The following is a 20,430-nucleotide window of genomic DNA, read 5'->3' on the forward strand; positions in this document are numbered from 1 at the left end:
CTGCCAGGGGCAGAGGGCAGGGCTGGATCTTGGCATCTTGGGCAGGGATTGTTCCCTGGCAGGGTGGGCAGGGGCTGGGATGGAATTGCCAGAGCAGCTGGGGCTGCCCCTGGATCCCTGGCAGTGCCCAAAGCCAGGCTGGACATTGGGAGCTCCTGGGACAGTGGGAGCTGGCCCTGCCATGGCTGGGCTGGCACTGGATGGGATTTAAGGTCCCTTCAAACCCAAACCATTCCATGATTCCAAGGACACAGAGCTTGTCAAACAGAAAGAGTTTCTGGAACTGGAAGGGAAATGCTGCTGATAAAATCTGGTAGTTGAGGATGGAATGAGTTTAACTCAGCTCTGTGTTTCTGGTTTTCGGGGGACAAGACTGGAGTTTGTCTTAACTCTCTAATCACTGGGGTTTTTTAATATATGGCCCCAAATCTAGGAAAGTTCTGCTACATGTAAATGTAATTCTGGCTTTGAAGATAAAATACACTTCTGCTGAGGATGCAAATCTCCACCTACAGCTGCCACACATTTCCCCACAGTGCCTCATCAGATTGTCTGTGTAGTTCTGACGTGATGCCAAAGAATTTTCTAACGAGAATTTGCTAACGAGGATGGCAGTGGTCAGCTTGAAGATTTCCTTGGGGGCTGTTAAAGTGAATTGCCAGAAATTGAGGCTAAAAAGGGTCATCAGAATTTTAATAGATGATCTATGACTGTGTTTGAGTCAGCTTGATTGGAATGAGGGTTTTGAAAGGAAACAAGTTCTCCTTGCAATCTCCTTATACTGTATATAAATTTGAGGTCATTCAGAATCTAAAGCTATTTCCAAGAAGATAAAATAATAAAGAAACAATTCCCTTTCATTAGAATTTATTATTTGCTGTTTCCAGATAGCACTGGGAATGTACTTTGATGTACACAACAGGCACTTTGATGTGTGTTGTTATCCAAAATAATAAAAATTCCCATTCCAGGCTGCCCTGATGATCTCTCTGATCTGGAAGTATTACTCTGAGCCCGTCACGGTCCTTCCAAGCAAATGGTTGGCTCCCCTGGAGCGCCTGGTGGCCTTCCCTACAGGAGTGGCAGGTGAGGAAAAGGACAATTCCCAAGCCCCAAAGCATCCCTGGATTAACAGCAGCTGCTTCTCTGACTCCCAGAGCACAGGGTTCAAATACTTGAGCAGCTCTTCTGTGTGTGTTCGGTTCTGGCTTCTTGAGCTGATCACAGAATTTTGTCATTTTTATTTCCACCCAAATAGAGCATTGTCCTCATCTGTATTGAATAGACCCTGGGGAAGATTTAAATTAGAAAATCAAAAAAAAATCACCCAAAAGGGAGTTTTCCTCACAGGTGTGCTATGAATAGTTATGTACTTTCAAAACAACTGATTTCAACTTCAGAGGAATTTACTTTTTACCTCTCTCAAATTCTGAATTTATTTTCAAGCAAAGCATTCTGTGACTTGCCAGGCCTTAAACTTCAGATATTTTCTCTTGGGTCTGTGGCAGATGGTTTTAGCTGTGGGGTGCCCTCACCACACTTCAGCTCATATTTGTGTATTTGGTGCTGTTTTCCCAAGACAATCCAGAATTTTTTGGGATCACCATTGATCTATCACTCCATCTCTTGTATTTCCCTTTTGTATATAAAGAGTTTTGTTCCTGTTGGCCTCATGAATTCTGAGTTTCATGTTTTACACTTCCAAGGTTGTTTTCAGCTGCACAGGTTCCTCTGAGTTACTGATCCAACAACTTGAATCGTGGTTTCTCCCTCTTTTCCAGGAGGTGTGGGAATTACCTGCTGGCTCGTGGTCTGCAATAAAGTTGTGGCTATCATGCTGCACCCCTTCAGCTGAAGGAATCCCTGGACTCCTCAACTGCATTCACATTATCACTGTTTTAAATTAATTTAAAAACAAAGGGGACAGTTATCTTTCATGAGACAAGGTCTGGGGCAATCCTTGTTATTCCATTTGGATATCAGTCAGTCCTTTTGATTTCTCTTCCCAGAGTTTGCCTTTCAGTTTGGAAAGAACAGCATTGCTGGTTATAAAACCTCATTTTGGGTTTATTTGTGGCAGAGCCATAAGGTTTTGCTGTGGCCTGTTGTCACCAACATCTAAAAGTGTTGGATATGTGATTTTAAATTGGAAATGTGCTGGCTTTAGGAATTAATTTGGGAGCATGGCTGTTTCTTTGCTGTAAAATGTGGTAGCTTCACCCCGAGGTGGGATCATGTTGAGTGGTGCAGAGGGCAAAGGGAGGTGGGTTGGGACAAAAGAGAGTTTCTTTGTGACTTTTTTTACCTTAAAATTGGAATATTCTTGAGCTTTCCTAAAAAAAAAAATAGATGTGTTTAATAAGATTTTATCTCTTTAAGAGGTTTCTTCAGCTGCCAAACACAGGCTGCTGTCAATGATGCAGAAGACAGTGCTGTTCCTGCAGAGGGGATGCTGATTTAGCTTCCCACTCTGGAATTCCCACAGAGGAATGATCTGTTCTGTCATTCCAGGGCCTTTTCCTCCCTGCAGGAAGGAAGGGGCCAGGACCCTCTAAAATTGGCACTGCCTTTAAAAACCAGTTCAAAAGGTGAGGTTCTGTTGTGTGTATAGATTAAATATTTTTGTTTGTTTGTTTTTTTAATGTTAATTTAAAAATTGGGATTTTATATTAGGAATTGTATTTAGCCAACATGAAAATAAATATCAAGGTAAAAATGTGATTGAATGTTATGTATAATTGTGATTTTATTAAGGAAATAAAGCTTTTCCACTCATCTTAGGTTTTCTCATCTCTTTTTTAATGTTAACTGCAGTTTTCCTAAACAATCCACAAAACCTCCAAACAAACAAACAAAGCCAAAATGGCAAAATCCAACCCCAAAGGCACCAAAATCCAAGCCAAAACAACACCCCCCATGTTTGTGCATAAGAAAATACTGTTTGAATCAACTGGACTAATTTATTTTTTTAACTATTTTTCTAAACCTTTGAAATGTTGCTGCAAGCAGGTTCAGGTCTGAATGTCTTTGTCATCTTTAAAAGCTTTTGTGGTGTCATTTCTGACATTTTTAAAAGTGCTACTGCCTTTAAAAATTAACAGAATGCCTCTAATTTTTCCAAACTTCACATGAATTTAGCAAGTATTTAATGAATTACTGTGAGGAACAAAACACAATCCTCCTCCCCTCGCTTACATAACCTTAAACAAGGATTTTTAGAGGCTTTTTGGGGACTGGCTATGCCTGACTTCTCCAAAACAATGCTTTCCTCTTGCACATTCATCTCTGGATGTCAGCTGGGGAAGTTACCAGGCAAATTGCTTTGATAAGTTCCAACAGTGGGAAAGAATGAGGCTTTAGAGGTTTCTAATGCTTGTGAAAACAATGTAGGAGCAAATTATTTTTATTATCTGTGACTTCTGGAAGCTGTTTGGGGAGTGAAGGAACTAAAAAAGTGGGGTTTTTATTGCATTGTTGGTCCTCACCCAGCAGTGAACCTTAGAAAAGCAGGTTCTCGTGTCAGAGAGCTGACAACAACCCAAATTCCAAATTCCAGCTCCTTGGGAATGCAAAAACCTGGAAGTTCCTAAACATGGACTAACTTTTACCTGCTAACAGGTGAAAACATTAAGGAATTCTCAATACAACACATTTTTGTGAATACACACCGAGCACAGAATGGTTTTTTTCTGACAACTGATTGGATTGTTTTGGAAAAAATCATGGAGCCAGTGCTTGTAAGATTTAATAAACATTTCAGTAAAACATTTGTTTTTTAACAATCTGAATGTATAAACTCTCTAAAGGTAAGCTGATGTACTTAACCACCAGAAATCATTGTACATTCTCTGGAGCTGGTTTTAATGAGGAGAGCTGAACCCTGTCCTGGAGTTTGGGATTTGCCTTGCACCCCTCACTTGCCTGCCTTCACCCTGCTGCTGGTGCAACTCGAGGGGCTGTCTCCTTGCAAACAGCCCTCCCCAAAAACCTCCTTCCTCAGGTCTTTCTTCCACTCCACATCTGCCACCCTGCCTGGCCAGGGGGATTTGCCCAAAAGAAGGTTCATAAGCCCCAAAGGAGATTTTCCCCCTGGACTCAGCAGTGTCCCTGCAGCTCTGGCCTGCCTGGCTCTGGCTGCCTGCTTTGCATTTGGCACCTGAGGTGTGGAGCCCCTGATGCAAACTCTCAACACCTTCTGAGGAGAGGTAGATTTTTTTCAGCCTAGCAAAGTCTTTGCTTGGAATTGCTTCTTCACTCCTGGCTTTCTTCTTTTGCTGCTCATACGGTTTCTTCTCTTCATTTTCAACTTCTTCCACTGCCTCTCCCTCTTGATTGTTCTTTGCTCCTTCTCTTTGAGGATTTTGTTCAGATTTCATCAGACTTTTCAACTTCTGTTTAAGAAACTCTGTCTCTTTTTCCATTTCTTTAATAAATTCTGAAAAATTGCCTTTTTCCATCAGTAGTTTGCCCCCTGAAATATTGTGGGGTTAAAGAACATGGAGAATTATGAAGCTTTAAAAAGAGCAAGTTTTTCACTGCTTTTTTTTTTATTGATGGTATTTCAAATATGATCTATAATAAATACAACAGAATGGGGCAAGATTTAAACAACATAATTATGCCACTGAATCCAGGTTAATATCTTTATTTTTACTTTTTTTCATGGTGTTGAATTTAATTAAATGGATTTAGCTGCCATTATGTACAGTAATGGCTAAATACAGTGCCAGAAAAGTCATGTGCAATGCAACAGAGAAACCAGGTGAGATCTGAACTTTTGTCACTTTCTGGCTTTTAAGTGGAATGTAAAGATATGCAGGATTTCCTTTCCCTTAATTCACAGCAGATTGCTTGTGTGGAGCAGAATGTACAGCAACTCCCTCACCTGGAAGTGAGGGGGCTCCACTTTTCAGTAGGAAAAGGAATGTGTGTACAGAAATGCATTTCATCCATGCAGGGAATGACTTGTAATGGGTCCTGAGCTCTGCAGAGACTCACAGAATACCCCCAAAATGAGACAGAATCCAAGCTTAAAGGAGAAATTAGAAGTCGCAGGAACTAAAAAAGCCATGTAAGGCTTGAATAAAAGTCCAATATCAATGAGAGAAATTCAGATTTCACAGACTCTTCAGAGGTTCACAGGGAGCATTGTAAGCCCTGTGTTTTCTGCCAGCTTTAAAAGGGCATTTTAAGGACAGATGCTGACTGGGGGGCTCTGGAAAGGCTGCAGGCTTAAAAGGCAGAGCACAAACCTCAGGAGTTATCACATCCCAGGTTACAGGGGTGTGACCCTGTTCCACCTGGCTAAATGTGTGACCTGGAGGTCTCTTGCCATTTGTGACATGTTTAGCATGGTGGCACTCAGACTTTTCCCTAAAAGCCTTAAAGGAAATAGCAGGAATGTTTCTAGAAAGAAAAATGTGAATGAGGGAACAGCAGTGGTTTTTTCTTTCCTCTGTTCTACAGAATTTCTTCAGAATAAAGATGTTTACAGAGGAGTCCCCTGTGTGTAACTTTTCCATGAAAACACAGTGGCTGAGATTTACATAAAATCTCCTTCTAGGGATCACTGTCATGAGGAGACACTCCCAGCCCCCACAGTCTTTTCCTTTTCCATAGAAACACATTCACATCAGTGATGAAGATTCCCAGCTATCACTTTGACATCAGTGTTTGATTAGTGTGGATTAACAACTGTTAATTAACCTGTTACAGACAGAACACCGAATTTTTACCACCCTGACCAAGAAGTGCTTTGGGAAGAAGAGCAGGGTGGGGATGCCACATCCTGCAGAGCAGCTCTGCTGTCAGTGCAGCACCACCAGCAGCTGCATTTCCCAATCCAGATGATTCTGTGATTTCAGTGACACTTCATTCATCATCTGCAACTAGTTCCTGTCAGCCAGGTGCCAGTGAAGGGCTGTCAGAACCACAAAAATCACCAGGACTTCTGGTAATTTGCAAAGATCAGGTGAATTTCTGAGAGAAACGTTAAACCTACCTCCATGTGTCCTGTTAGAAGTTTCTGGTGTTGGTACTTTCTTGGTTTCTTCTTTTTCTTTTCTACACCAGGCATCTGAGCACACTTCTCTTGCTTTACCTTCCCCACCCTTATCTCCTCTTTTCTCCTACAATTGGCAATTAAAAGTAAAAATAACGAGGGAATGCTTCTTTAGTGACTTTTAAAAGAACACAATAAGTGCAATACTTATAAAAAGATTAGTAATTTCTATTGCTGTTACATTCTTTACATCATAGCATTTCTTCTGTACTGTAATTACACTCATGCAAAAGCCACATCCAAGATGATGGATCAGGCACATTACTGCAATTTAGGGAATAAGATACATCTTAGCTGAGAGTTTAAACAGGGGGTTGGATTTGGATCCAGGTCTTTCCCACCTTTTTTAGCTGCATTGGATTTTTCTCTGTATCCTGGTGCTGAGACAGCAGCAGTTCTCTAAAACTCTCTTTATCTACTTGTACTGATCTGTCTGCTCTCAGACCTGTTGAACAGGACAAGCATTAGCAATATAGTAATTTCTGGAATTAGGTTGCTGATATAAATAAAAGATACCTCTGACAACTGACAGTACTATGTATGTGACCAAGAATTTAAAAATATTTTTATAATGCATATCCTAATGCTCTTTAAAAAAAAAGAAATAATTTGTTCTGCAGAATCAATAAATGCTGAAATAGGACACAAACCTGGATTTCTGAGCCTTTTCATCTGTACATCAGTGCATTCTAAACATATATCTATGCATAAATTTATATAAAAACGTACTACAATGTCCTGTCCAGATTGAACATGTAAAGTCAGACAAGTGTGTCTATGCCCCAGAGCCCACATGGGCTGAATTTTTGGTTCCATTCTAGTGTTGAATTGAAAGGTGTGCTATGAAGCCTCAGGGTTCAGTTTCCTAAATTTGCATCTTTATGGAACCCAGCTCATGGGAAATGCTTAACACTGCCTGAAATACCCGTGGTCTTTGGAAGAGACTCCAAGGGAATTCCTGAAGGAGACGTTCAGAGAAATACAGATATGAGATGGAGAAGATGAGTATATTGTTCCTGTACGCTGTTTTTGGAATAATTTTTACTCAAGTACAGCAGCTGAGAAAGTTGTTACCACCAGAGCAGCAAAACCGGTGTGGATGTGTGTCTTACCCACATCCACATCCACCTTTATTCCCAATTTTGAGCTCAGAAATCAGAGAAGAAAACACATAAAAAAGGTTGGCAGCTGGGCGGTGAAAGGGGTGCTGGTGACCAGCCCGGACTGACTCTGATGATGAGGAATTGGTTTCCAAGCTGCTCCAGGTTTTTTCTCCCAGTCGCTCCAGCTTTTCCAGCCGGGATGAGTGGGGCGTTCCCCGGGATCGGGACTAGGGGGCGCTGCCTCCCCAGGTGAGCCGGAGCTCCTGGAATCCATCGCTCCATCCAAAAAATCCACGAGGAAGCCTCATCCCACCCATTTATCAGCACCGCTAAAAAACTCGGCTCCAAATTTCCTGCTGGCTAAAAAACTTCTGTGAACGTCAACTGGAAAATAATGACCTGAAGAGGCAACTCTTCAGAAATCTGCTAAAGGAAAATTCAAGTCAAGAGTGAAAAGGAAAACAAATTGTCAGCAATTGCAGCTATGGGTTTCCAAATGCATTAACTGGCAGAGGATGAAACCTTTTCCTAAAAATTCCAGAGGATCAGGCAACTTTGCTTGGAAGATTTTCATTACAAACTATCATGTCTCTCTCCAACTAAGCTCCCTTATCTTGCTTAAAGGAAAGAAGAATTTAAATAATAACAGCAGTTTAAGTACCATAATTAAATAACAATATTCAATTTCTATTGAATACAAGGCCATAAGTGAGTAAAATTTAAGAAAAAAAAAAAGGTAGTTATGTGGTGTAACTAAAACAGAAATTCAGAGTTTCATAAAAAATATGTCTGACTTGGGATGAGAAACAGGAATATGTCTTTTTTTAATTTACACCTTGAATTACCAAGATTTTCCCTGTAGTTCACTGGTGATTGAGGCAGAGTTAACGTGTTTGCAAAGGCAATGAAGAGGAAAGAAATAAGCAACTGAGTAAGATTTTGTATTTCTGCCACGATTTGAGCAATACTGTGAGGAGCACTTCCAGCAGAGAGATTTGCTAAATGCTCTTTGGTTCCCACGTGAAGGAAGTCCTGATTTCTGCTTCACTTTTGGAGCAGCAATATCTGAGCAGTGTTTTCCAGAAGTGCTTCAGCCAGGGAAGTCCATGTTTAGGTCATTCCATCCCAAATTCTGGGTGTAGTGGAGGAAAACTGGGGCACCTCAAACAGCACTGGTCGGTTTTAATCAGCTGAATCCCACTCCAGAGAGCTGCTCTTGGAATGCTGGATAGCCAAGACTGCATGGAATTCAGCCTGCCTATCTATCTATCTATCTATCTATCTATCTATCTATCTATCTATCTACCAAAAAAAATATAAATAAATAGATATATTTATAAATAAATAAATAAATAAATAAATATATATGTACATATATATATAAAATAGATATTTCTCCCCAATATCTATGAACATCCATGTGAAAGAAATATTCTTTACCAAAGAGCTCTTTCTTCCTTGGTAGAACTTAATTTATATTATTATTATTATTTTCTATCATTCAAGCCTTTAAACCTCCTAAACCTTTTCACCTTTTCAGCCCATACAAAAGCACTACTTTGGCATTTAATTTGGAATAAACTTCCCGGTTCTAAAACAGTGGAAGTGTCACTTAACAAGAGAAGAAGATGATTACAGACATACTTTGGTCATTAGGAAGCCAATCACTTCTGTCCCTCAGGGCTTTTGGCATCCGATTTGCATAAATATTCTGTATGTAAAGCTGCCGATCCTTTTCCTGAGAAGAAATAAACACCATTAGTCTTCTAATATGCATTAAAAAATACTTTTAACCTACTTAATTTTCCTATGTTGGGTGAAACCCATCAGGGATTTCACATTTTGCCAGACCCACGTGGTGGCTTTGTCATTTACTTTTTCCCAAACTAAATATTTTTTTGCCTTTACTTCCTCTTTTTCTGTTGGTTTTTTAAAATTCATTTACTCAGTGCCTTTGTCATATGCTCAGTTGGTTTAAAACCTGTTGCTCTGGTGGTGACATGAACTCCAGAGGCACATTTTGACATTTATTTAGCAAGATTCCTCTTTCCTTAATGAAATCTTCTTTAAACACAGAAGACAGACCTCAGTAACAATCTCATTACTCCAGTTTTCAGTGGGAAAAAGGAGGTGCTTCATTTATTTGGGAAAATAAGTTATCCTAGAAATGGAATGTCCCAAAATAGGACAGGTGCCTAAAACTATGAATTTGTCAGGATCAACTCTATTCTGGCACAGAAATAATTTTGATAACCATGTCTGGTTTTCTTTGTGTTGTATCAATAGGAAATTTTGTGGATCTAAATAGAAAATTCAGAGACCTGGATGCACAGAAAATGGAGTGGACAAGAGATGAAACAGAACTATTTTAGAGAAGTGTTAAGGTGAGAACTGCACTTTGGAATAATTTGCATTTTGGGACAGTTTTATATTAGTGCTCTTGAGACTATAATTGTTCCCATCTCCAGATCTGCACGTCCTGGAGGAGATCAGACTCTGACAGGGAAAAAGCACTGCCAAGTACCAGGAGGAAACTTCTGCATCTGCTAACAGGGAAGAGGGATAAACAACACCCCTGTGCAGAAATCCCAACCTCCATGAACCTTCAGGAAATGCCTTTCCTGCCCTTCACAATGTCTGGGAAAACTCCCTTTAACAGCACATCTTCCACAGATATTTGATTCCACTTAGGGGGACAAAGCTCCCCAATGGGATCACCTTGACAGAGAAATATATATAAATAAGTGTATTTTAACTGTGTTACAAACACAATTATGAAAAAGCCACAAGGGATTCCAGGTTTTCTGGAATGTGTATTGTTTGTTTTTTTTATTACAATTCATATGACATCCCATTCCTGGCAGGTTTGGGTTTAAATCCATTCAGTTTACCTGTATTTGGAATAAATCAAATAAATCAAATGTTTGATTTACAAGCATTACAAAAAGTGCTGAACTGAACCTATTTATCCCAAAACCATTTACCTAAAAACCGAACTGGAATTTGAGCAACCTCTTGAAACATTTCCATGAGGCTTTTTGTTAAACTCTAGTTTTGCAGGTTGTAATATTTGGCTCATTTTGATTTGTTTCTGTGAGAGAGCTCATTTAAAGTGAGTAGATGAATGTATCTGACCCTAATCTGGTAAAATGGTAACACATTGCTGTGGGTTTTGGTTCAATTTCTGATAGATTAATCTCTGTTTCAATTCATTATTGAACTGCTTCTAACAAATAGATGCCACAATGATGTCAGAATTTGACATTTTTGTCTTTTTTAGGAGATTATAGACTCAAGCAGGAAACCAAATTCCATTAGTAAATACTGTAAAAGAAGAAAAAGGAATAGGCAACAATAAATACTTGAATTTTCCTGTAGAGACAGAAACCTGGGTAAAATCTGGGATACCTTAATTTTTTGGTGAACGATGTTAATTTCCATTAGCAAGTCTTTTGTGATCATTGTAGCTTCCAGGAGTTTTTTACTCTCACTTGCCAGCCAACGACTATAGGTGCTGTTGTTCAGCTTCAGCTGCATTTCCAGATTCTTAAAAAAGTGACAGATTTTGCCATATGGATGAACTCAATGTGACAGTTGGAAAATGTAAGTTCTTGAAAGATTTAAAATATACATATGCTAATATAAGGAAATTATAGCTTATAATTATATATAATAACAATTATCTTCTTATAGTCATATAAATAATATTATAAATTATATTGTAAACAATGCATGAAACTATACTGAAGTATCTGAAAAATTAATTTCAAAGTAAGAAAAAAAAAAGGTTTAAAACCTATTTTCACTAGACAAAAGAAAAGATTTTAGCATCCAATCATAAAAATAAGGTTGTGCATTATCTTTCTGATGGATTAATTAATACACCATATTTGAGAAATGTTAAGGTTTTCTATTCACAAAGACCTATGAACTGTGGCAGAATAAGGAGGCTTAGTTTAATTGAAAATTTGATGATTTATGGTTTCTTTATCTTCAGAACCCAGGGCCATGTGCTAAAATTCCAGTTCCTAAAAGTATCAGGTGGAAACTCAACCCTGTTTGCTTTTTATAGCTGCACACTCCTGGAAACACAAAGTTTTTAAAAGAGGATCTGAATTCAGCTGTTCATATTTACAGTTTCTCTTAAGATTTTCTGTCTCTTTATTTATTTCTATGAATAATACATATTATATTATGTATTACATACATATTATAATACATATTATATATATTATATATAATACATATAACACATGAAACATAAATTAATTCCTGGAGGACCATGGAAATTTCACTCATCCAGTTTTGTAGTAAAATTTTGTTCCTATCTTCTTTTGTGCTGGGGTCAGTGAGAGTAAAGAAACATGAGATATTAAAAGGGGGTGAATTATTTCCTCTTGGACTTCCTTACACTCAGGAGAACACTGGATTAAACAGCACCCAGTGTTACAGGATTATATCAGAATCAGTCCTGTGATAGGAACTAGCTAAAAATTTTCCACTATTCCTGCACTGAAATCTCTCCTGCTCGATGAGCCTTGTGATTCCCTCCCAGTTTAGGATATTCTACCACCCTACATTCCACAAACACAACAATTTGCAGGTGTTACCTGTATCCTCTCATCCTTTGCTTCCAACGTTTTATTAAGGACTGACAACCTGTGACTGAGTTCCTCCCTTTCCGCCAGAGCTTTGTCTTCTGACAGCATAACCAAAGTCTTCAGATCACCATTAGTTCTCCTCAGCTCCGCTTCAACTTTTTTGAGCTCCTTGGCCGTGTTTTTCTCCGCCTCCTGGGACATCTTGAGGAGTTTGCCGAGCTCTGTGGTCTCCTTGTGATGTCCTGCCAGCAGCCCTTGCAGGTGGCTCTCGGCGTTGTTGTACCTGCCGATGGCCCTGGCGTGCCGGCGGTTCAGCTCTTTCAAAGCCTGGTTCTCCAAGCTCGACGCCTCGATTTTCCTTCCAATGTCAAATATTTCGTTCTTCAGCTCTTTGATTTTGTGGAGCCTGGCTGAGGATATTCGCTGGGCTGTGGCATTTCTGTCCTGGTAAACCACCCCGCTCTGCAGGGTCAGAAAGGAGGAGTTCAAACACGGGGCTTTCGCAGCCGGACATTTCTTCCATCCTGCTGATTGAGAGCGGAGTAATTGGCATTGAGAGACAGAAATTGAGACAAATCAATCACTGAGTGTCTTTTCTGCTCGCATAAACTCCTACTACTGATGAACCACTACTCCTAAACTGCTCATCCAGCTACAGAATTGAGGTTTCTTCACAAAATACCCCAAAAACTCTGTTGTTCAGTGAGCAGCCTGGTGTAGGGGAAGGTTCCCTGCCCATGGCAGGGTTGGAACAAGATGATCTTGAAGGTCTCTTTCAACACAAACCATTCTAGGACTGAATGATTCAAATAATTCACAGACAAATGCATTAAATATTTTATATCTCTGTGACTTTCTGGGGCTGCAGCGAACCACAGCTAGCAGCCAATGGAAATAAATGGAAATAAATCAATGGAAATCAATTTTCAACCCATGGAAATCAATTTTCTGCCTGTAAATCATGCACTTCACTAACATAGCCACTGATGAACCAAATTCAACCCATCAGAATCTACACCTTGAAGAGGTGCATGACAAAAAAAAACCCCAAAAATAAAATACCCAACAAAAACCAACAGAGTAACTTACATGTCTGCAAGGACTCAAAAACCAACATGACCCAAACAGCACATGATTAAAATCCCTGCAGCTGGGATTTCAAACCAGATTTCTATAGCTTTCCAGTCAGCTTTGAATTAAATTACATTTTTAAACCTTAAATGCTCATTGTATAGAACAGATGTGCAGTTCTCTACATGGTTTCTAAAAAGCAATTAGAAATATATTAATGGGCTACTTCTCAGTGTGTTGCTACCATTTGCCTCTCCTTAAGGATAAGATTCTGGCTGAAGTACTCTAATTTTCTTTTCCTGAAGCAGGATTGGAATTTAAAAATAGTCAAGACTGTAAATCTGAGTGTGTTCCCCTTTTTCAGGCATATATTCAATTTCTCTACAGCTCTCATGGCATTTTCAGGCAGTATTTTCATAAAAAGTTTATTATAATTTATAGATCACCTCACATTTTATGGATAAAACAGGCAAGGTCCTGACTTAAAAAAATACCAGAACAAAAGGACAGATCATTCCAAGTATTTTTGTTGATTCCAGTATTTTCTAAAACACAATTCCACTGCAGAAAAACTACAATAAGTATTGCAAAATTATCTTACTATTTTATTTTGCCAGAATGGACTAAGAGGATTGAATAAAAAGTGCAAATACCTTTCTGCAAAAGCTGTCAGAAATACTGTAAAATATATTTCATTTCCAGTAGTCATGGGAAAGCAAAAATAAACACTTTACCCAACTGATAGATAACATCTACATATATATACAATAATTTATTCACCACAGGTAGAGGTCAAAAATGACTTTTTGCTGAATAAAAATAATGACCTAAAAAATGTCATTATTTTTCCTGATCTGTTACTTTCATGCCAGTATAACTTCTTGACAGCAGCATATAATAACAGAGATTATAGCAGAGACAGTGGTTCTTCTGGGTTTTTTTTGATTGATTTCCATCTTGTAGCTTTGATAAATCAAGATGTAATTTTGAAGCTCAGCAGAAAAAGGGTTGCTGCTTTTCCACTCATTTTTGTGCTGTGGCCTGGTAGGATTTAAGGATTTAAGAAAAGATGAATCTAGATGGTAAAAGATGCAGGCATGGAGAGATTCCTCACTGTTAACAGTGGCATAAATTCCATGTACATTTACATGTTCATTCTCTGTGCTCATTCCATTGAGGCACAAATTCATTTCATAGGATACACCATGACCCACAAAATGGCTGTTTTCTGGTCAAAACTGATGCTTTTGTGCATTATTTTTGCTCATTTTCCTTATGAAAGGCTTTTTCAGACTCAAACCAAAATGTGGCAGAGCCGTTTTCATGTCCTTGGGTTAAAGCTGAGGAATGAGGATTGCCAAGGGGCTCCCACATCCCAGGTGATTCTTCTCCCTTTGAATCACAGAGTATTGTGGGGTAACATAGTAAGGAATCTCTCCCTCTCTTCCCTCCCTTTACTGGTATTTGAAGCAGAATTTATCATATCCTTTCACTGAAAAACTGTTGTCACTTCTTGCTAATTTTTGGAAAAAAAAAAAAACCCAAAGAAAGGGAATAATGATATTTCTTAGAAGAGTCTCATACTACCAGAAAACAAATTTACCTTTTCTATCACCTTGGGCATGGAGACACGGTCCACATTTCTTTCTTTCCTTTCTTGCCTTATCCTTTTTCTGTGTTTTCTTCTCTTCAGCTCCTGGTGTTTCTGAAGGTTTGCGTCCTCTGACTCTTTCAGGGTCAGCCACTGAAAATGCTCTTGCAAGCATCACTGGGAGAATGCTCACTTGTGTCTTTCTCTAACAGGTCACTGCTCTACCTGGGATTTCACAGCATTTCATGTCATAAAAATAGCATTAATCACATTTTTCAAGAATTAGACAGCAAATCAGATCACAAAATTAACTAATCCCTTAAAACAGCACAAAAACCACCTTAGCTGCCATATTAACACTCTAAGCAGAGGACAGAGAAGAACCTAAAACTATTTTAATACACTTGTAAAAAGCGTATATTTAGCATAAAATAAATAATTCTAAGTAATTTTATAGGTATTTCTGAGTAATTGTTATGCAGGTTGTTTTTTTTTCCCTTGCCAAGGTGACTGGGAAGTGCAAGAACAGATCAGTTTATTCACCTGGCAGAATTATTTAAACATTGTTGTTCTGGTAAAAATTATTTCTTGGGATATGGCTTGATACCCATTCCATTTTCTTATTATTATGTTCCAATCTATTTCAGGTGAAGAGAGGCAAGTTTTGCCTTGAGCCACAATTGTGGAAAGGATTTAGGTTCTAAACATACCCCAAAGTGAGATTAAAACACAAAAGAGGTTAAATGTCGGGACCCAAAGTTCGACTTCTATTTTCTGCATAAAAGAGGAAAAAAATAGAAAAGTAGGAAAATATTTGTTAATAGAGGCTTTTGAGAGAGGCAATGTCACATTCACCTCATAGCAACAACAAAACCACAGAGAAAATAATCTTTGCTCCCTTAAAATTCATTTATAAATAAAAATTCTTACACAATAGAAGGATAAGTTGTAAATTTTGGGGGTCTAAAAGGAGCATGGCAACTGTGGAAAGGAAATTTGAGGGGAGTTAAAATGATGTTTTATTTCACATGGGTTTTAACACATTCCCTTCACTAACAAAATATGAAACTATTTTCTTAGAACCTTCTAACTCCTTTGTTGGCTTTTTTGCTTTGTGCTGGCATTTCATTTTAAATTAAATTTCTTAAAGGGGAGAGGGGAATTACATAGCTCCCAAAGAAAATTAAAAAACGTAATTCAGGATTGCACAGAACATATTAGGCTGAACCAAAACAGTTTCATTACTCTTAATTCCTTTGCATGAACAATTTTTCCTTGTGGAATACTGAGAAATGCCACAGTCCTGCTAAATCTGAGGCAGTGCAATAACCCACGAGAGATGAGAAATCATATTTTGAGCATTAGGCAGAGCCCAGGTTGGTTCACAGATCTGTATTTGTGTTAAAATTTGATTTGGCACTGCCAACACTTTCTAGGCAAATTGTCTTTAAAGCAAATTACCTAAAATTAAACTTAAAACTACTGCTTTAATTTGTTTTGATGAGAAGTGTGGCCTGAATCTGCTCATCCAGAGCAGGTGTGGAGAAGTAAATAAAATAGAAAAGGAGAAGGCAGGAAAAAAAAAGGCGAAGCAGAAGAAACAGAGATATGAAATGAAAGATACTGTGATAGAATTTAAAAAAAGCGGGCTGGAATGGACAAACAACAGGAGAATTTATGTTGAAAAGGTACAGGAATCAAATAATTAGAGCCAAATGCCTGTGTTGAAGATGAAAATGTCCTGGCACCCCCTCAGTGTCCACCTGGACGCACAATCCCACACCCAGCCCCGTGTCCTGGCACTTAAATAAAGTCTGGAAACCAGTGTCCCTGATGGACACACAATCCAAGACCAAACTCCATGTCCTGGCACATAAATAAAGTCTGGAAATCAGTGTCCCTGATGGACACACAATCCAAGACCAAACTCCATGTCCTGGCACATAAATAAAGTCTGAAAATCAGTGTCCCTGATGGACACACAATCCCACACCCAGCCCCATGTCCCGGCAACTCTGTCCCACTTGGACACACAATCCCACCCCTACCCCCATGATCTCTCCTAACCCCTCTCTGTTCTCCCTGTCCCCCTGGAATCCACAGATGAAGGATCCCACCTTGTCCCGTGTCCTCTCTGGGAATCTCTCCCCACTTCCACTGTTGTGCTGTCCCCTCACGGCCTCAGCGGCCGCCATCACCGGCCTCCATCCCTGTGGTTGTGGGAAATGGTGGCAGCACGCTGGGAACAGGGTCTCACCCTTTTCCTCCCTCTTCCCTCCCTCTTCCCTCACCCCAGACCCGGCAGAGGAGCCTGTGTGTGTATTTCCACCCTCATATTTCAGTACCACACCAGGTTTTTAATGGGAATTTGGCGATGTGTGTCCTGCTGTGCCCTGGCTGTGGAGGCACCTCACGGCCTGGACGTGCCCTCAGAGCACACAGGCCGGACCCAGCAGGGCTCCAAACTCAGGGTTAATCTCAACATTCTTAAACTGAAAAAGGTGAAAAATCCCTTCAGAATGAAGTCATGTTTTCCTTGGAGGCTGCACACAATGGGAGTCAGGACCCAAAGCCCTCAGGAATGGCATTTCCATGTGCAGCTTAGCGAGTGTTTTGGGTATGAAGCCAAGCAGGAGCGAGAGTTTATTGGCAATTCTGTCCCAGAATTTGACCACGAACATTTGGTGGTGCAAATATTTACTGCTCTAAGGACATGGTGTGGCTCTTGTGGATGATGCTGTGCAGGACCGCGAGTTGGACTCGAAGATCCCTGTAGGTCCCTTCCAGCTCAGCTTATTCTGTGATTCTCTGATAAATTATTAGAATCATCACTATGCTGATCAGTATGCTGTGAAGCCCAGGACCATTTCATCCTTTGGTTGTACTTCTTTGGGGCACAAAAAACCCAAATAATTTGGAAACATTCTATTCCAAATGGCCAGTCATTTCCCAGGCTACAGTCACATATAAAACCTCCTGAGAAACAAGCTTGTGTAATAACTTCAGGCAATAATTAATGTTTTCTCGCTGGGTTTTTTTTCATGCTTGTTGTTCTTTCTCAGGAAAATATTTGGAAGATGCATACTTCTAGTAGGCATGTTGCTGTTACCTCTCAAAAGTAAAAAAGAAATGACAGATGGTGAGCCACAATAAAATACCCATACTGTTATTTTAAGTTTTCAGTGCAGTTTTCAGGATCCCAGTTCCATACATGGAGTACTCAATTTCCAGCTTCACATAGTGGTTAATACAGACAAAAAACATCCTTTCAACACCATTTTAACTCTATTACTATGTAATAGTGTATTTAGTCCTATTTAATAAATTCTGGAAATAAAGTTTTATGATCTTAAGCGTTTTCATGATCAGACATTACTACATTCAATCTTAGCATGTGAAATATGTTTTTCTAAAACCTAGTCCAGTTTCACCTCTGGCACAGGGTCAGTTTTCTGAGCTCACATTGCTCACAGCAGAAACAGACTTGGCCCTTAAAATTTGAAAATAATCTGTGACCATTTAACATTCTTCAAATACCTCTCATGCCCAGAGACCTCCTTTAGCAAGTAGGTGCAGGCAGGCACTGAATTGTGGCAATCTCTGGGGTAGAAGGTGACAATCAGATGGGAAAAAAATCATCCTGGATAACACAGGAGAATGGGAATATTTTTTGCAGAGTATTCTGGACCACTTCTTACACCTTGTGCCCTGGAAAGTTTCACTGGTGATGTGAAAAAGAGGAGGAAATGCAACAAAAGGTTCTGGGTACTGTCAGGCAAATCAGTATCAGGCAATGTCCTAACACACATTTATGTCAGGAAAGTCCTGGAGCCCTGCAGTGTAGATGATGATCTGGATCCTTTAAAGCTAAGAGTGTTCGTAACCAAGGCTTATTTTGATATGTTCTCTGCTGTAATTACTGATGCATCTATTCTCCCCTTGCTTTCCCCTTTTGTAACCTCCAATTTCCAGCTCCAGCGCCTTGTAGCGGTCTGGGAAAGCTCTTTGCTGCGGGACGCAGCTGTGACGGCGCCCATGCAACCCGACAGCTTTGGGATTGCCCCCAACACGAAATTGCCAGCTCCCCGTCCCTTCTCCCTTCTCAGTTGTCCCTTCCCCCTCTCCCAGACATTTCCCCAGCCCTGTCTCATTGGTGCACTACTCTCCCTTGCCTTTTTCGGGCTGCCACCCTGTCAATCTAATGCAATAAGGCCAGGGGCAGGTGCAAACCCCTTGCTCTGGCTCCTCTTACTGACCAATCCTCTTCCCAAAATACCCAAGAGCCAATGGAGTGGGAAAACCCGGGACCCCAGAGAGAGGGAGAGAGGGCAAAGCTGCTGGATTACAGGGGGAGGAGGAATCCATTTAGGAGCCGGCTTAGCCCAGGAGCTGCGGAACATTTGGATTCCTCCGGGGACCGTGGTGACTTGTGGATAGCAGGGCTGCTCTGCTGATTCACTTCCACCACTGCCAGCATGGTGATCAAAGTCTTCGTGGCCACATCTTCGGGGTCTACAGCGGTAGGTGACTCCTTTAACATCCTCCTCTCTCCGCTGGGATCAGGGTGGGGGATTAGCCTAGGAAATGCCAGGAAGGAACTTGCACGTGACAAAAAACCCTCTGGAATTCTTAGCAGGAATAAACCTTAGTTTTATTCTGCTCTGACCACCTTATTCTTGGAAGTTGTTCAAGATGTAGTGAATTTCTGTCAGTGCAGGCTGCCTTGCCTGTGAGCTTTTGCCACAGTTACAACATTTACATCTAAATTATCTGTCATTTCATAGATTTACTGCTCTTTGGGAAAGTATTTGCAATATATATACACTGAGGAAGGAAACAGTGAGTATTGGACTTGTGCAAAAGCAACACTAGACTTTTTACAGGAGAAAATAAAGTGTTTTTAAAAGAGACTTTGGGACACTGCTCCTGTAAAGGGGGAACTCTGTCTTAGAAATAGCCTGGAGCTGGATAAAGTTAGGGAGGAAAACTTCTTTCACAAGCCCCTTCCTTTTACTGGGTTTTTTGTTTGCTTGGTGTTTTCTTTTTGGTTTGGGGTTAGTGTTTTTTGTTTTTGTTTTGTTTTGTTGGATTTTTTCTTTTCGTTAGTTTAAATTTTGTTGTTGTTGTTGTTTTTTGGTTTTTTTGGGTGTGTGCCTGTTGAAATGCTATACTGATGATTTTTAGCATTGAGATCTACTGCTGTAGCTGTCAGCAGAGAGTATCAGCTGAAGGGAAGGGCATGTGAATAGTAGGGAGGTTGGAAGTCCGTGGGAGGTGGGAACCGGGAAAGGACTGTTTCCTTTTATATCCAGTTCCCAGATGAGCTCAGATTTCAGTTTTCCTTTGGCACTCGCTCCCTCCCTCCCTCCCAGTGACCCGGCTAAACAAACTGGCTGGTGCTTGCACAGAGCTGTAACTACATCTCTATCTCCCTGACATCAGCTCCATTTCTTCAAGAAGATTCCAGAATGGAAAAGCTCCAAAAAAACATCCCCCATTTGTGGGACCATCATCGGTAGGAAGTGAACTGGGGGTCCTTCACTAAAGTTCCAAGTGGAATACTGCTGAGGAAGTTTTCAGTTCTCTCACCAGCCTGTTCCTAAGCCTTATGTTCTAAAATTACTATTGATATTTTGTTTGTTTGGGGGGGGTTGCTTTGTTTGTTTGTTTTTAATAATAAACTTCTGCTACAGGGGGGAAAAATAGAAGAGGAAGTTTGGAACTTTAGGGTTAGTAGTTTGCAATTTATAATAAAGCATTCACCGCTCAAGTAGCTTTATAAATTTCCATGTGCTGTGCATGGGCATTCTTCTTGCTCCTTTTTGGCCTGTTCTGATCTGGAGACTCCAAAAGAAAACTATGGAAACTTCACATGGCAATATTCCTCTGTATTTGCTCCTTTCTGGTGTGCTGGGTGTGTGCATATCTGTAGCAATCTCAGCTTGTATTCAGATTTCTGATTCTGAATTGCAGTGCCAAGTACACCTGGAGTAGTTTCCCACA

At 40.0% G+C, this 20,430-nt stretch overlaps 3 protein-coding genes across 6 annotated transcripts in view; 2 read left to right on the forward strand and 1 right to left on the reverse strand.

Moving 5' to 3' along the window:
* Positions 1-2,775, forward strand: part of GET1 (guided entry of tail-anchored proteins factor 1) — a gene marked incomplete at its 5' end in the record, with an annotated part of 6,230 nt that extends 3,455 nt beyond the window's left edge. Inside the window, 2 exons of the mRNA XM_015635924.2 lie at positions 957-1,086; positions 1,782-2,775. Coding sequence (XP_015491410.1) covers positions 957-1,086; positions 1,782-1,855 — 204 coding nt within the window. The remainder of the gene's footprint in view (positions 1-956; positions 1,087-1,781) is intronic.
* On the reverse strand, positions 2,305-16,675 carry LCA5L (lebercilin LCA5 like). 3 transcript variants are annotated; one of them, XM_033519626.1, is made up of 8 exons: positions 16,545-16,675; positions 14,440-14,652; positions 11,775-12,289; positions 10,573-10,710; positions 8,809-8,902; positions 6,403-6,506; positions 6,002-6,128; positions 2,305-4,471 (listed from the first exon to the last, which is right to left on the reverse strand). In XM_033519626.1, exons 2-8 carry the CDS (start codon positions 14,600-14,602, stop codon positions 3,861-3,863), a joined length of 1,752 nt encoding a protein of 583 aa, XP_033375517.1. In that variant the 5' UTR covers positions 14,603-14,652; positions 16,545-16,675; the 3' UTR covers positions 2,305-3,860. The 3 variants fall into 3 exon arrangements, with proteins under 3 accessions (XP_033375517.1, XP_018862205.1, XP_033375543.1); XM_019006660.2 differs by having other exon boundaries at positions 11,775-12,292; XM_033519652.1 differs by lacking the exon at positions 10,573-10,710 and having other exon boundaries at positions 11,775-12,292.
* A 2,041-nt stretch (positions 16,676-18,716) lies between these two features.
* The window catches only part of SH3BGR (SH3 domain binding glutamate rich protein), a 37,131-nt gene continuing 35,417 nt past the window's right edge, over positions 18,717-20,430 (forward strand). For both annotated transcript variants that reach the window (XM_015629401.1, XM_015629412.1), the window contains exon 1: positions 18,717-18,947. In XM_015629401.1, the coding sequence (XP_015484887.1) occupies positions 18,903-18,947 (45 nt within the window). In that variant the 5' untranslated portion in view covers positions 18,717-18,902. The remainder of the gene's footprint in view (positions 18,948-20,430) is intronic.

Source organism: Parus major, chromosome 1 (assembly GCF_001522545.3).
Source record: "Parus major isolate Abel chromosome 1, Parus_major1.1, whole genome shotgun sequence".
NCBI classification, from domain to species: domain Eukaryota; kingdom Metazoa; phylum Chordata; class Aves; order Passeriformes; family Paridae; genus Parus; species Parus major.